Source organism: Ammodytes marinus, assembly GCF_949987685.1.
Source record: "Ammodytes marinus genome assembly, chromosome: 22".
Classification (NCBI taxonomy): domain Eukaryota; kingdom Metazoa; phylum Chordata; class Actinopteri; order Uranoscopiformes; family Ammodytidae; genus Ammodytes; species Ammodytes marinus.
This window is the reverse complement of record NC_137226.1, coordinates 429,128-442,723: the sequence shown is the minus strand read 5'-3', so window position 1 is coordinate 442,723 and position 13,596 is coordinate 429,128. Positions and strand designations below refer to the sequence as shown.

Sequence of the window (13,596 nt, the reverse complement as noted above, 5' to 3'; positions counted from 1 at the left end):
ATCACCCACACCTGTGTTCCCATGAAGTGTTGAAACTAAGGCCATAAATCACCTGTTCATGCACTGAACATGTCTTGGATCAATCTTGTTACTGTTTCAGTATTTCTTCATGTAGAAACATTTCATGAGAATGCAAAGTGTATTGAGAGGTGAACTGGGGTTTGCATGGTTTTTCTTTACTTTAAAAACGTTTTATTTATCAGTTTTTGACATGACCACAAAGAAACATTTAGTGAGTAAAGAAAAGTGGAAACAAGATAAGAATGAAAGTAGAGTAAAAAAAGAAAGAGAAAAAATAAATGATAATTTAAGAATAAAATAAAGTGTAATAAGCTAACGAAGATTACTAAGCAGCTACAGATCAGTATGAACATTTACAGTTCTTTCTCATGAATTCATTTGCTTCAAATAATGTGTCCACAAAAAAAGGAAAAAAGGAATACACAAATAAAAACTTGGTCTAGGCCTGGAAGTCAGTGCAGATGCTTCTAGGCCTAGACCAAGTTAATGGAAATGATCCAAAATGAGGCCAGAAAAATATGAGTTGAAAATGATGAGCATCATATGAATAGCTGCAGATACTGTAAAACACTACAACACATAGGAGTGCATTTATTGTCTTTATTTTATCAAGTAAAATATGAGTTGAAGGTTAACTCAGAATGCAACAGCTTGTGAAAAAATCCTTGTTTAATTAACATGCTGACTGTTAGTGTTAATGCATGCAGTGACCCTCTTTACCCAGGGGGCAAAGGGATTTTATGGATCACAACCTGGGTGGATGGATATATAGACAGACAGACAGACAGACAGACAGACAGACAGACAGACAGACAGACAGACAGACAGACAGACAGACAGACAGACAGACAGACAGACAGACCTGGGTGGACAACCTGGTCAACTACCTGTTGGAAAGCTACAGGGGGCCGAAATAGAACATCAGAACCATGGTTTAATGCGAGGGTAAAATTTAATTTTTTTAACTGATAGATATCATCATGAAACTTTGCCAGTTGATTACTGGCATTAAAACATTGATTTGTTGTATTCCTTTTAATATCTATGCAAATTTAGCATATATATATATATATTTATTGGATAAAGCAAGAGTTGAAATCTTTATTGCATATTGACTCTATATAAGTGTGTTAAGTTTCTACATAACAAACTTCCTCTGTGAGAAATGGTGTGACAATTCTGGTTTGATAGTGTATAAATAAACGTGATTTGATAGTTTTTTTTCATTACTCTGACCCAGAAATCTCAACTTCTAAATCACTTACATCAACTAAACTTTCCATAATCATTCTCAGCACTATTCTGTAGGTTATTGAAAAAGGATTTTTTCATATGTTGTTCACTGTCTGATTTATGAGACATTTTCTTCTTCAAAACACGCCGTAATGCATTTTAAGACATGTACATAGTATTTTTTGATTTATAAAATTAAAAAAGGCTGTGTAAAGAATCCTTCCTCAAAGTGGTGCCTAACAGTGTCAGGTTGAAAGTGGGAAGGACTGACCATAGAATTCCACAGAAGTGGTGATGTAACAACCAGGTCTCTGTATAAAGGCAGCAGACTCTGGGTAGAAACATCAGAACTCAGCACACCAGTTGACTTCACCTTCCTGCCTGTCAATCACTCTCAGCTTCAGCACACGTAAGTATTTCAGAATATTTTTATTATTATTAATTCACATTCATCTCTGGACAATATATTCTTCTATTCCAGATCTTAATCCATTACATCTTTTGATGTTGTTGAAAAGATAGAAATAAGATAGGCTGTGTCTTGCCTTAACAGTCATGCATCTTCCTTTGTTTATCTTGTTTTCTAAGGGCGCACTCACACTAGTGCCGTTTGCCTGTTCCGTGCTCAGCACGATTCAGCACGATTCCCCCCCCTACCCACTCCCCCCGCAGGCCCGTGCTCACACTGCTCGTGGCCTGGGCACACTTGCACCTTGCCTACGTCACCGTGCACGTTTAGGATTTGGAGCTTAGTCTACTTGTAGGCTATACGACTGTTTGTGAATATTTTCATCCGGCCAAATTTGCATCAAATATTCCACTTCCACATTAGAGCAACGAGAATCCTTAAGCTATTGTTTTTTTTTAAATGTAGTCTTGACGTAATAGGTCGCGGTGAACAGTCTCATATTTGTGCAGCACGCTGTTTATTATTAATATAACGGCCCGTCATCAGACCATATGTATCCGGATGGTTTTGTACACATCGATCGCTCCATCAAATCCAAGTCAGAACTTTTTGTATGGGCAGAGATCGTTTTTTTAAGTGTCTTTATAAAGTTTCTTGTTAAACCTTAGTGTAGGCTACTGTTTCCTTATCACCGGGCCGCGGTGTGTTGTTTTGGGTGCGTCTCCACCGCCATGCGTAAATGCAGTTATGACAGCTGACGGGAGGAAAAAGAAAAAAAATCATCTGACGAACGTGAGTAAACACGAAAACCTTTTTGCTGTGCTTTCTGAGCCGACCTAATTAGCTCTCTCCCTCTTTTATTAGCCCACACCTAGGCTTACACACACGTTAATTCTCACACATTATAGCTACAAGTCCAAGTGGTGGGCAATTCTGGTGCCGACTAGTAAGGCAGCGGACGTTAACGGACAATGCATCCTTAATAAATTCACGTCAGGAACGCCGCCTGTGCGCTTGCTTGTGCGCGTGTCATCTCATTAGCATCTGTACTTTGGCCACGGCACACCTCTCCCAGGTGTGCCGTGGCCAAGGGGCTGTTCCGTGCTGGAATACGGATGGCGTGGTCACACTAGCCAAACGTTCTAGACTTTAGTATGCTAATGAGCTTTGGCACGGGGCCGCGGCCCTAGTGTGAGTGGCCCCTAAAGCTCTTCTTTGTTCTACACAGGTTCCACAATGGCCGCCTACATCACCGACCTTGATGTGTCCACTAATGCAGCTGAGGAACAGAATCTCCAATCGAAGCTTTTTCTGAAAATCAATGTTAATCTGAACCAGGGAACCAAAGGAAATAAAGTCTATCTCTGGTACAAGACAGATGGCCCCCAGCCCATCACTAGGGTTCAACTCTCATACGACAATGCCATGGCCGGAGGCCTGATCAATTCAGGCTACACCAAGATCAATGAGGATCTCAATGCTGGAGCAGGCGGAAATTACATCTACCTGTGGTACTTCAGAGGCTCCGGAGAGTACGATACTCCCATCGTGGAGATCACCTTCTCAACCAATGCAGAGCAAGACGCCCGGATGTTTGCTGACGGCCGGGAGGAGCTGGCCTGTGATCTGAACCGCAAGGCTGGTGGAGACTGGATCTACATGTTGGTGAAGAGATCAGAGCAGACCTACGTCTGTGACGTCACCGCCACCGATTCCTTTAGTTTAGATCACACCCTCTTCCAGGAAGGTTACATCCGTCTGGATGAAGATACCAACAGGGGAGCAAGAGGACGGGATGTCTACATCTGGTACCGGCAGACCACCGACTCCAAGAGAGCGATCACCGACCTGCAGGTCTCCATCACTGATGCAGAGTATCAGCAATATCAGCAGCAGGGGTACACACCTGTGAGTGTGAACCTCAATGAGGGCACAAATTCAGCTTACAAAGTGTACCTGTGGTACAATAAACAGCCAGGAGGCAAACCCATCAATGCCATCATGCTGCTTCTCCAAAAAGATGCTGTAGCAGCTTATAAAAAGGCTGGTGTCACTGTCATTGAAAAAGATCTCAACGCAGGCAATAAGGGCCAACTTGAGTACATCTGTGTTAATCAGTAAAGGTTAAGAATCCATCACCCTAGTTAGTTTCACCTGGTGAGGTCTCCCAATAAAATACAGAGGTGGTCTGTGATAACCAGGTGATACTCAGACTGTGCAAACAGTTCTAATGATGTGAAATCATTTTGGTGATGGTTTATTGAACCTATTTTCTCTTTTTCTCCGATATAAAAAGCAATTAAATGTATTTGTTGACAGTTATATTACTGGCCATTTCAGAATGTATCAACGCTGTTTGGGTTCAATGTATTAATCTGTCAAATTAAAATCAAACCAAAGTCGTATTAATAATTATAAGATGTTAAACAACTAATAACATATTGGAGCTCTGAATCTTATTCTGCTACTTCCTGCTTTTCAAAGAATCAATAAAAACAAATTTGATTGAGAAATGTCTTCGCTTCATACTTTATATTATAGAAACTGACTGTTTTCATGTGTGTTAATGTGTAAATGCTAAACATAAGCAGAAGTCAATCTTCTGCATTAAGAGAGTAATAAATGTAAGCTGAGTATGAAGGCTTGGACAAACTTGAAAAGGTCTCATTAGTATGAAATGAGTTGAATACACACAATGTAAAGGCTATGAAATATGTGCAATATTTAGAAGTTTGAATAGTTTATTTCTGAAAAATGATATATAAGTTGAAAGACATGAAGAAATAAAGTCAGAAAGAGTCTAAGTGTCAAGTCAAGTCTTAAAGGTTCAGTCAGTGATTTGGTCCTTTTAGCTTCCTGTCAGTGACTAGCAGTTAGCCAACACACACACACACACACACACACACACACACACGCACTGCAGTTAGCAGTCCCCTCCCTCGTCCCTACGTCACCACCACATGAACACACACAGCAGTCCCCTCCCTCGTCCCTACGTCACCACCACATGAACACACAGCAGTCCCCTCCCTCGTCCCTACGTCACCACCACATGAACACACAGCAGTCCCCTCCCTCGTCCCTACGTCACCACCACATGAACACACAGAGCAGTCCCCTTCCTCGTCCCTACGTCACCACCACATGAACACACAGCAGTCCCCTCCCTCGTCCCTACGTCACCACCACATGAACACACAGCCGTCTTCATCAGATAGTGCCGCGATGGAGAGCAGCGAGTCATCGTTCACGGGCACAGAGACCCGCCTCTTTATAGCACTCTGTCTCCTGATTGGATAAAAACGACTGGGAGACCTGCGTTATGAACTGTGCATACTGTTTTAGATAGATAGATAGATAGATAGATAGATAGATAGATAGATAGATAGATAGATAGATAGATAGATAGATAGATAGATAGATAGATAGATAGATAGATAGATAGATAGATAGATAGATAGATAGATAGATAGATAGATAGATAGATAGATAGATAGATAGATAGATAGATAGATAGATAGATATATAGATAGATAGATAGATAGATAGATAGATAGATAGATAGATAGATAGATAGATAGATAGATAGATAGATAGATAGATAGATAGATAGATAGATAGATAGATATAGACCTGTGTTATGGACTGTGCATACTGTTTAAGTGATTGCTGTATGAATATAGAGAGATTTAACACGTATATCAACAAGAAAATATCACTTCCTTCTCCTTTAAGTGTTTGATCAATCTAACTGTTAGAACTATTGATCTGATCAGAGATATATTACAAACATATTATATAGGAATACATACAAAGGCCTTAATGAAAATAAAGTGTCATCAGTCCATAAGTCGTTTCTCAAAAACACAGCATAACATTGCCTTACTTTTCTTAAAGGTGGAGCCAAATCACCACTAGTCAAAATCAGTGAATATTTCATCACAATGCACTACCTGTCCATAAGGTTGTTGTGTTAATCTGGTGTTAATACACAGTCTAGGCTCTGTAAACGGGTAAGTAAACAAAGGGAGCCCACCATAGCTAGCAACATGACTGTTTAGAAGAATGTCTTGTCTTGTAATTAGACTGTTTGCCTGGTTTTCCATCTTATATAGAGCTTAAGATCCGCCCATAACATTCTGCTATAGGCCGGCACACAATGATAAAAAGAATATTCTTTTTTTTTCAAAGGTTTTTTTATTAAATCACAAAGTACTATCATGCAGCTGCAATACAATGGATTATTAATTTTTTTTCCCCCTTTTTTCCCTCCCGCACATACCCCACCCATATCCCACCCAATCACAAACAGTCCTGCATCAGAAACACAAACACACACAACAAGAAACAAAAACAAACAACCAATATGAAAAAAAAAAAAATATATATATATAGGGGAAGGTGGGGTGATTTGTGCAACTTTTTACTCAAAGTGATTTTAAAGTCAGGCCTTGACAGTTATGTCTCCAACTCAAATATGTACATATATTTCAGGATGTTGTGCATCCCTGGCAATAAAAACTTTGGATCTGGAATAAACTGTTTAAGAAATATAGCTTTCGGAAAAAAAGTTGTCTTGTCGCACAAATCACCCCACGTAGTGGGGTGATTTGTGCGTCATTGTGTCACAATGACAAAGTCACCATCATCATCTTTCTGGCCATCTGAACTCTCATCAGTGGTGTCGTTAAGTGGAATTGAGATGTCACCCTCTTCTGAGCTACTGTAGACAATCACTTTCTTTTGGTGACCAGCGTATACAGCCATGCCACTGGCACAACTCTCAGAAATGTACTTTGCACTAGTTGCTCCGTGCTTGTGGAACCAACTGCCACCTGACAAATGTGATTCCCCCTACATTTCTGCCTTTAAATCAAGGCTCAAAACCCATATGTACACCCTGGTGTTTCCTCCCCATTAACCTCTGCACTACTTACTTACCTCTGCACTACTATCTGTGTTTATGTGGATGTATGGGCTTTACGTCTTTTATTTTGGTTATTGTTATTTTACCTTCATTGTTTACCTACTGAATGCACTATGTACAGCACTTTGGACAGTGCAAACTGTCATAAATGTGCTTTTATAAATACATTTTACTTACTTACTTACTTATAACTCACCCAGGCCCTTGCGCACAAATCACCCCATCCCCAGAATTTTGGATAATAGGCATGATGCAGCAATTTAGGGTTGACATTGTGCTAACTATATAGACTCAAAGTATAGCATACCAAAGCACTAAAACATGTGTCAAATGTTTTCAAACGTGTCTATAATTGTTCAGACACAATAATCAAAAAACCTTGATCATGGAAATTTTACTTTGAAAGGCAAAACACAGTTTTTTGAGCTTAAATGTGCTTATATCTTATTCCTTGTGTCTCCCTTCTTTACAGGATGAGTCAAATGGATGGCTCTTCTTAAATATGTGGTCACATTTACAATTTCTTCCACGGTTTTCTAGAAACAAGGGGTTTTGCAACTTCCAAAATGCACAAATCACCCCACCTTCCCCTATATATATTATTAAAGAAAAAAAAATATTATATCAAATAAAAAAGGGGAGGGGGTAGCTACTCCTCAACCATTGTGGTCGGCTTCTCATAGTAGTCCAGGAAGGGGCGCCACATTCTATAAAATTTAGTCTCAGATTCATGGGCAGTGCAACGAATTTTCTCCAGATTCATACATGACATAATGTCTCTAAGCCAATGAGAGTGGGAGGGAGGGGCAGGATCTTTCCATTTGAACAAGATAGCTCTACGAGCAAGCAAAGAGATAAAGGCCAGTACCTTTAGCTTCACCTTAGGCAAGCCTGAATTGGGAGCTATGCCAAAAATAGCAGTAAAAGGGTTCGGCTCAATTTGATGTTGAAGTACTTCAGACATAGTTTGAAAAACTGATGTCCAGAACCCACTCAAGGTGGGACATAGCCAGTACATGTGAAAGAGTGATGCCGGTGCGTTCACAGATAAAAAGAATATTCAACATCAAGTCTTAACCTCTCTTATCTCTTCTTTGGCTGAATATACAGGTGATACTCGTATTATTAAAATATCATGGAAAATGAATTGGAATTGAGGCAAGAATTCATGCAAAAGGGGCCCAAACCAAGTACTGAGTACATATGGATGATTATACTTTATAGAGGGCCGACATTTCTGTATTTAAAATCCCTTTTTTATTGATTTCATGTAATATTCAAATTTTCTGAGATTTAGAATTTGGGGTTTTCATAAGCTGTAAGCCATAATAATAAAAATGATAACAAATAAAGGCTTGATATATCTCACTTTGCATGTAATGAGTCTATATAATATATTATGTTCACCTTTTCAAGTTGAATTACTGAAATAAATGAACTTTTGCTTGATATTCAAATTTTTCGAGTGTCACCTGCAGTTCTACATGAGATGAACATTTTCATCTTATATGTAATTCCCTCATGTGTTTAATCAAGCTTTTATTTGTGGTGAAGGAATGTGCCACTACAGTATATAACCCACCATGAAGCCATGATTACTGAACCTCTAACACACACACACACACACACACACACACACACACACACACACACACACACACACCTCTAATGGGTCGCAGCATAGCCCTGGGCAAAGCATCAGAAACCAATGCATATTATACAAACTCTCTTTGTCCATTCCATCTGCATGAGTCCCTTTGTTTAACCGCCTGCTTAGAATTCTTATCTATCAGTTTTATTATAATGTGTGTGTGTGTGTGTGTGTGTGTGTGTGTGTGTGTGTGTGTGTGTATGAGATATACAAAAACCAATGCATATTCCTTATATGTAACCTACATTTAGGGAGGGATTAATATTGCTCCACATCTGACCTGAGAAATGTGACAGTAAAGTGCGTCATCGCCTCAACATGTGTTAAAGCCTTTTACATACTATCTATGGTTAAAGCATAGCGCCCTCTTCTGGTCTCTATATGTCATTACAACTGCTGGACTAAAGCCTAGGGTCGATTCTTTCCAATTGTATTTTAAAAGGGTCACTATGCAGTTTCAGGGGAAGGGGATTTGTTTATTCACAGAGCCTGCAGTAAGTTTACAAAACATATTAACTCTAAATGTAATTGTTAGTATTTAATAATTCTAGTATAATAAAAAGTATAGGCTATATATTTTGAGGAACCTGGAACCAAACGTATACATGAGAAAACAGAGAAAAATACATTCCAGAAGGCGAAGAAGAAGAACAATTTTGAGGCAATGAGAAAAGTTTTAAAAATCATTCTTAGTGATGAGTTCCTGCAATTTGAGTGTTTTTTGAATAGTGTTCCAGGCGGTGGGAGCAGAGTACATGAAAGCCCTCTTCCCAAACTCAGTATGGGTTCTGACAGACAGAGGTGGAAAGACAGTCCAGAGAGCGTAAACTGTATGACATGAAGTTGGAAGAGAGAGCTTCAAACAAGATACAGTACTGAGACAATTGTGATCACTAATCACAGTGAAGATATAAGTAGAAAATAAAAGGTGTTCATGGTGTGTTTTGTCATTTTGTTATTCATAGCCTATGTGTCAGTATTTTAAATCACAACAACCACATTTGAAAACAGAATTGTTTTAGACACTCATTTTATTGTGCTGAATACATCTTCAATTTAAATGCATCCATCTAATAAGCTCAAGCAAGTTGTTATTTCCAGTGCATTTTCCATATTGAAAGTGGTCTCGAAATGTAAGTTCATCAAATAAATGTTAATAAGACCTATCCACAAGTACTCTTCTGGCTGGCCTCTGCAGTGGGAGTTGGTCTTCATTTAGATATTCCAAATAGTCCATGCTCTCTCACAAACACCACTAAACTGAAGTTAAACCTGCCTCTTTGGAGGATTAATTTAAACTCAAATTTAGACCTAGAGCAGCTCTAGTCGACAGTCTTGCAAGTGGCTTTGTTTAATCCAGAATAGCTTTAATCTGCGACTATTTTAAACTGAGTCTGTGCAAGTGGCTTTGAATTAATCCAGCTCAACAGGCATTTTAGTCTCGGACTATAGGCTAAACCTTGTCTGTGAAACCGGTGTGAGTACCAGATCTGCACGGGCTGCCAGATCTGCACGGGGCCCTGCGCCTACTGATGACGTATCGACACGTGACGTTGTCACCATAGATACCGCTACGCTACGGCAAAGCAATGTGGACATACACAACATTTGAAAAGATCGCGATAGCTGAAGGTGCGATAGCTTAGCGAGTAAGCTAACTATAGATCTGTGTGAAACTCAAACAACATTCTGCAAGGTTTAAAATGAGTTGTTACGTTTGGCTTATAGTAGCCTAGTCATCTCTCATTATGTAAGGTTATATTACATTTTATTTTATACGAATTTATAGTTTAGCAAGGTTTAACCCCCGGTTTTAACCCTGTTTGAGTGCTAAATTAAACATTTATTTAATAATACTTTAAACATTAAATTAGTATTTTAGTTTAATGTACTCTAGCATGTATTTTAAGAAATAATATTTTATTAAAAGAACAACCATCCCCTGGGTTCACTGTTATTTTACATCACACTGAAAAACAATGTGTATAATGAGTTTCATAATGATATTTATCAGTTAAAAAATGTAAAGGTGTGGCTCTGGTGTACAATTTCCAGCCCCTGGAGCATTTGTAGTGTCTTGCAGCACTGACAAATAGATTCATTCATTCAACCTTCATTAAATAAAATTTTTAAAAAAATACAGCAGATTTTGTTTAATCTGATTTGTATTTTTCTTATCCAACCACATATACCACCTTCTGTAGTGTATTGCAGCACTGCACTGAGTCTCTGCAGAACATTTCTCAATGGGAATAGTTCACGGACACACACACTGACATATTTGTATATGATTATATATTTTTTTATTCATGTGGCCTGCAGTGGCGATATCGCACAGGTGTATTCCCACAGGCTCTGAAAACAACAGTCATCAAACCATATCTAACTTACCATTTTTAAGCAAAATCATTGAAAAAGCTGTTTATCAACAGCTAGATAACTACTTCAATCACCGGATGTGCCAAAATTGTCTTCAATTGAACAATGAAAAAACTGAAGTAATGGTCTTTGGTGCAAGGGATGAACAATTAAAAGTCAGTGCACAGCTGTTATGTTAGAACGCACACACCAAGACAGAAATCTTGGTGTATTCATAGACTCAGACTTGGAATTTCTAAAACCACATTAAAACAAGTACACGTCTGGCAAATCAAAAGGTTTCCAAACTGTGCAGAGCACCTATGCAAAATATTAGTTTGAAAATATTTATATTACAAAAATAGAACTGATTTGAATTACATAAAATATACAAATATTAATGCTGAGAGGGGCACTGATGCTCAGTGTCCACTCCTCTCGACGGGAAGGGGGGGAGAGAGGGGCACTGATGCCAAGTGTCAACTCCTCTCGACGGGAAGGGGGGGGGGAGGGGCACTGACGCCCTGTTTCTGCTCCGTCAAAGTCGGCCGCAAGGCTGAAGTTGAGGCCGCTGACAATGCAAAGTCATCTTTGCAATATAGTGGAAACACCTATAAAGAAATACACATTACATTAAAGACCAAGTAATATAGCTTCTGGGTTCAAGTTACCCACTAACACTTGTATAAGCCAAATAGCGAATTTGAAAATGTATTAATTATCTAGATTTTCTAAAGTGAGAGCAATCATACTAATGGGCATGTAAGCTCGTCTAGTCACACATTTCAGATGATACCTCATGTTTGTCTGCAGAGTCTACATGTTTTATTTGTTTGTTCTTTTACAAATTTGAGGAAGGAATCAGATATCGTTGGTTGCTCATTTAAGAACCGGAATACTTCTTTTGGCCCTCTAAGTCGTCAGATTTAAAAACATACCCAAGGAAAACAGACTTTGTGATTTAGGAGAAGTGGAGAATTAATTTAAATTTCATACCTACTATCCTGAGCTGTAAATTCCTTTTTTTAATTAAATGTTTCCTTAAAATCCTGAAAAGTTTTGGGGGTGCTCCAGTGGCGTATTATCTACTTCAAACTGTCAAATGAAATTTAAAACACCTAATGTGTTTTTTGAGCACTAAATATGACATGATGGAATAGTTGTTTACTTTCAATGTGTATATGTTAAAGTCTATTTTGTTACAAAAGCTTGGAGACTTCAGGATGGTTAATTTGTTTTAGTATTATGGAGCTTTTCCACTGCATGGTATCCGCTCAACTCGACTCGACTCATAGTATTGTTAAGCATGTCATTTCTGGGCTGTTTGTGTTGATAATGGTGTCTATTTAGCCCGTGGGCTGGGCATAATTTTTAAACACGACACAAAATTAAATCTATCAATCAATTAATCATGGCCTAAACACTCAAGCCAACCCGCAGGTTCTATCACAGTAACCTGGGCTGCTGCTAAGTAGTAATTATTTTGAAAAAGAGCAGTTACAAAGTTTCAAGTCTGTTTATATTTCATTTTTCCTAAAGAGTTTTCTTTCTGTGACCAAGCAACCAATGAAATCTGGTCTGACGTATAACCTAATTCTGATCGACTAATGTTTTAGTCAACTATTAGGGGGCAGCCCTACTTCATTTATGAATGTGTATGTATAATCTGTGTTAGGTAACATTATGACAACAATTAGCTTCAGGAAATCTAGTGAAATTGCCAAGTTACAAATAAAGGTTAAATACAAGCAAATGTTTTGTGCAGTACTTGGAAGAAAAAAATCACAGTAATAGTGCCAATACAGAATACTTCCGATAAACTGGCTCAAATGTGCATTTGCGTTTGACACACTGTGACTTACCTTTCAGAAAGTAGGTCTTTGAGAGCTTCCTAATGTTGGCCTTGTTGTTGTTAGGCTGTGGTAACTTTTTTGAGTGAGGTAATGCTTTACTTCAGTGTATAACGCTTCCATTTCTGTGAAAATAAATGAAATAAACAAAGACACAGTTTTCGGAATTAAGGCCAGAAAAAAAATTATTTCCCTGGTAATAGAGATAGGGTAATTATCACCTACAAAACTAATCCTATATTGATGAAAGCCCCCGCTAACGTTTATTAGCTCACGTTAGCCATCAATCTAAAGCCACACATATTATCTTATCAAAGCAAACGGTCATGTTATACAACGTATGTTTAATTTCAGTAATTTGACAAGCGTATGACTAAGGTTTATCTTTGTACATTAGAATATTATTCATAGTCTTTGATTAGAAAACCATAGGAGATCGTTAATACTTACCTAAAGAGCGGAGAGTAACACCAAACAACGGCTACTGAGTGACGCGCATGCGCACTTAAAAGACAACGTTTACAGGAAGTGCGTCATAATCACGCATCTAGGACCCCGTGCAGATCTGGCAGCCCGTGCAGATCTGGTACTCACACCGGCCCACAGACTCCACTAAAAACAGACTGCAACTCGCTCAATTCAGAACCGATTTTCATGCAATTTAGTTTGTTATGAAGATAGAAAAATTAAACATGATACTGATTAGGCTACATGTTGGAATTAAATTCAGTTACGGGGCCGCTGACCCACGGACTTTGTGTGTGTGTGTGTGTGTGTGTGTGTGCTCACGGGGAATTTTAGGAGGGGGCGGGGGTGAGGACGCTGACGTACGTTGCCTAGGCGACTGCGGGCTTTCCAAGATGGCGGCCGTTCTGCGCATGCGGTCCTCATATCGTGCAGGCTCCTCAGATCGTGTAGTGACAGGCAACACTGAAGTGACCGCGAAAATAAGGTTTAACATTATTTGCGGTCAGCCATTCCTATGAGGAGGACGACTGGACCTGACTGGACCTCCAACTTTACTCCACTTGACTTGGACTAAATTAAATTAAAAACGGTAAATTCACAAAACTGAACCTTGATAGGACATTGTGTATAACTGATAAAGCCTAACAAAATGATATGTAGCTCTCTAGCCTTTAAGCTG

At 38.8% G+C, this 13,596-nt stretch overlaps 1 protein-coding gene and 1 long non-coding RNA gene across 2 annotated transcripts; one reads left to right on the top strand and one right to left on the bottom strand.

The window, feature by feature from the left end:
• The first annotated feature begins 1,519 nt into the window (after nucleotides 1-1,519).
• LOC307268195 (uncharacterized protein) lies at nucleotides 1,520-4,176 on the top strand. The gene is made up of 2 exons (XM_080050739.1): nucleotides 1,520-1,663; nucleotides 2,892-4,176. The coding sequence occupies exon 2, from the start codon at nucleotides 2,900-2,902 to the stop codon at nucleotides 3,782-3,784; it is 885 nt and encodes a 294-aa protein (XP_079906865.1). The 5' UTR covers nucleotides 1,520-1,663; nucleotides 2,892-2,899; the 3' UTR covers nucleotides 3,785-4,176.
• Nucleotides 4,177-10,943: 6,767 nt separating this feature from the next.
• Nucleotides 10,944-12,747, bottom strand: LOC307268679. Its single transcript, XR_013845472.1, has 2 exons — nucleotides 12,462-12,747; nucleotides 10,944-11,210 (listed from the first exon to the last, which is right to left on the bottom strand). It is a non-coding gene; the product is annotated as an uncharacterized lncRNA (long non-coding RNA).
• Nucleotides 12,748-13,596: the final 849 nt, after the last annotated feature.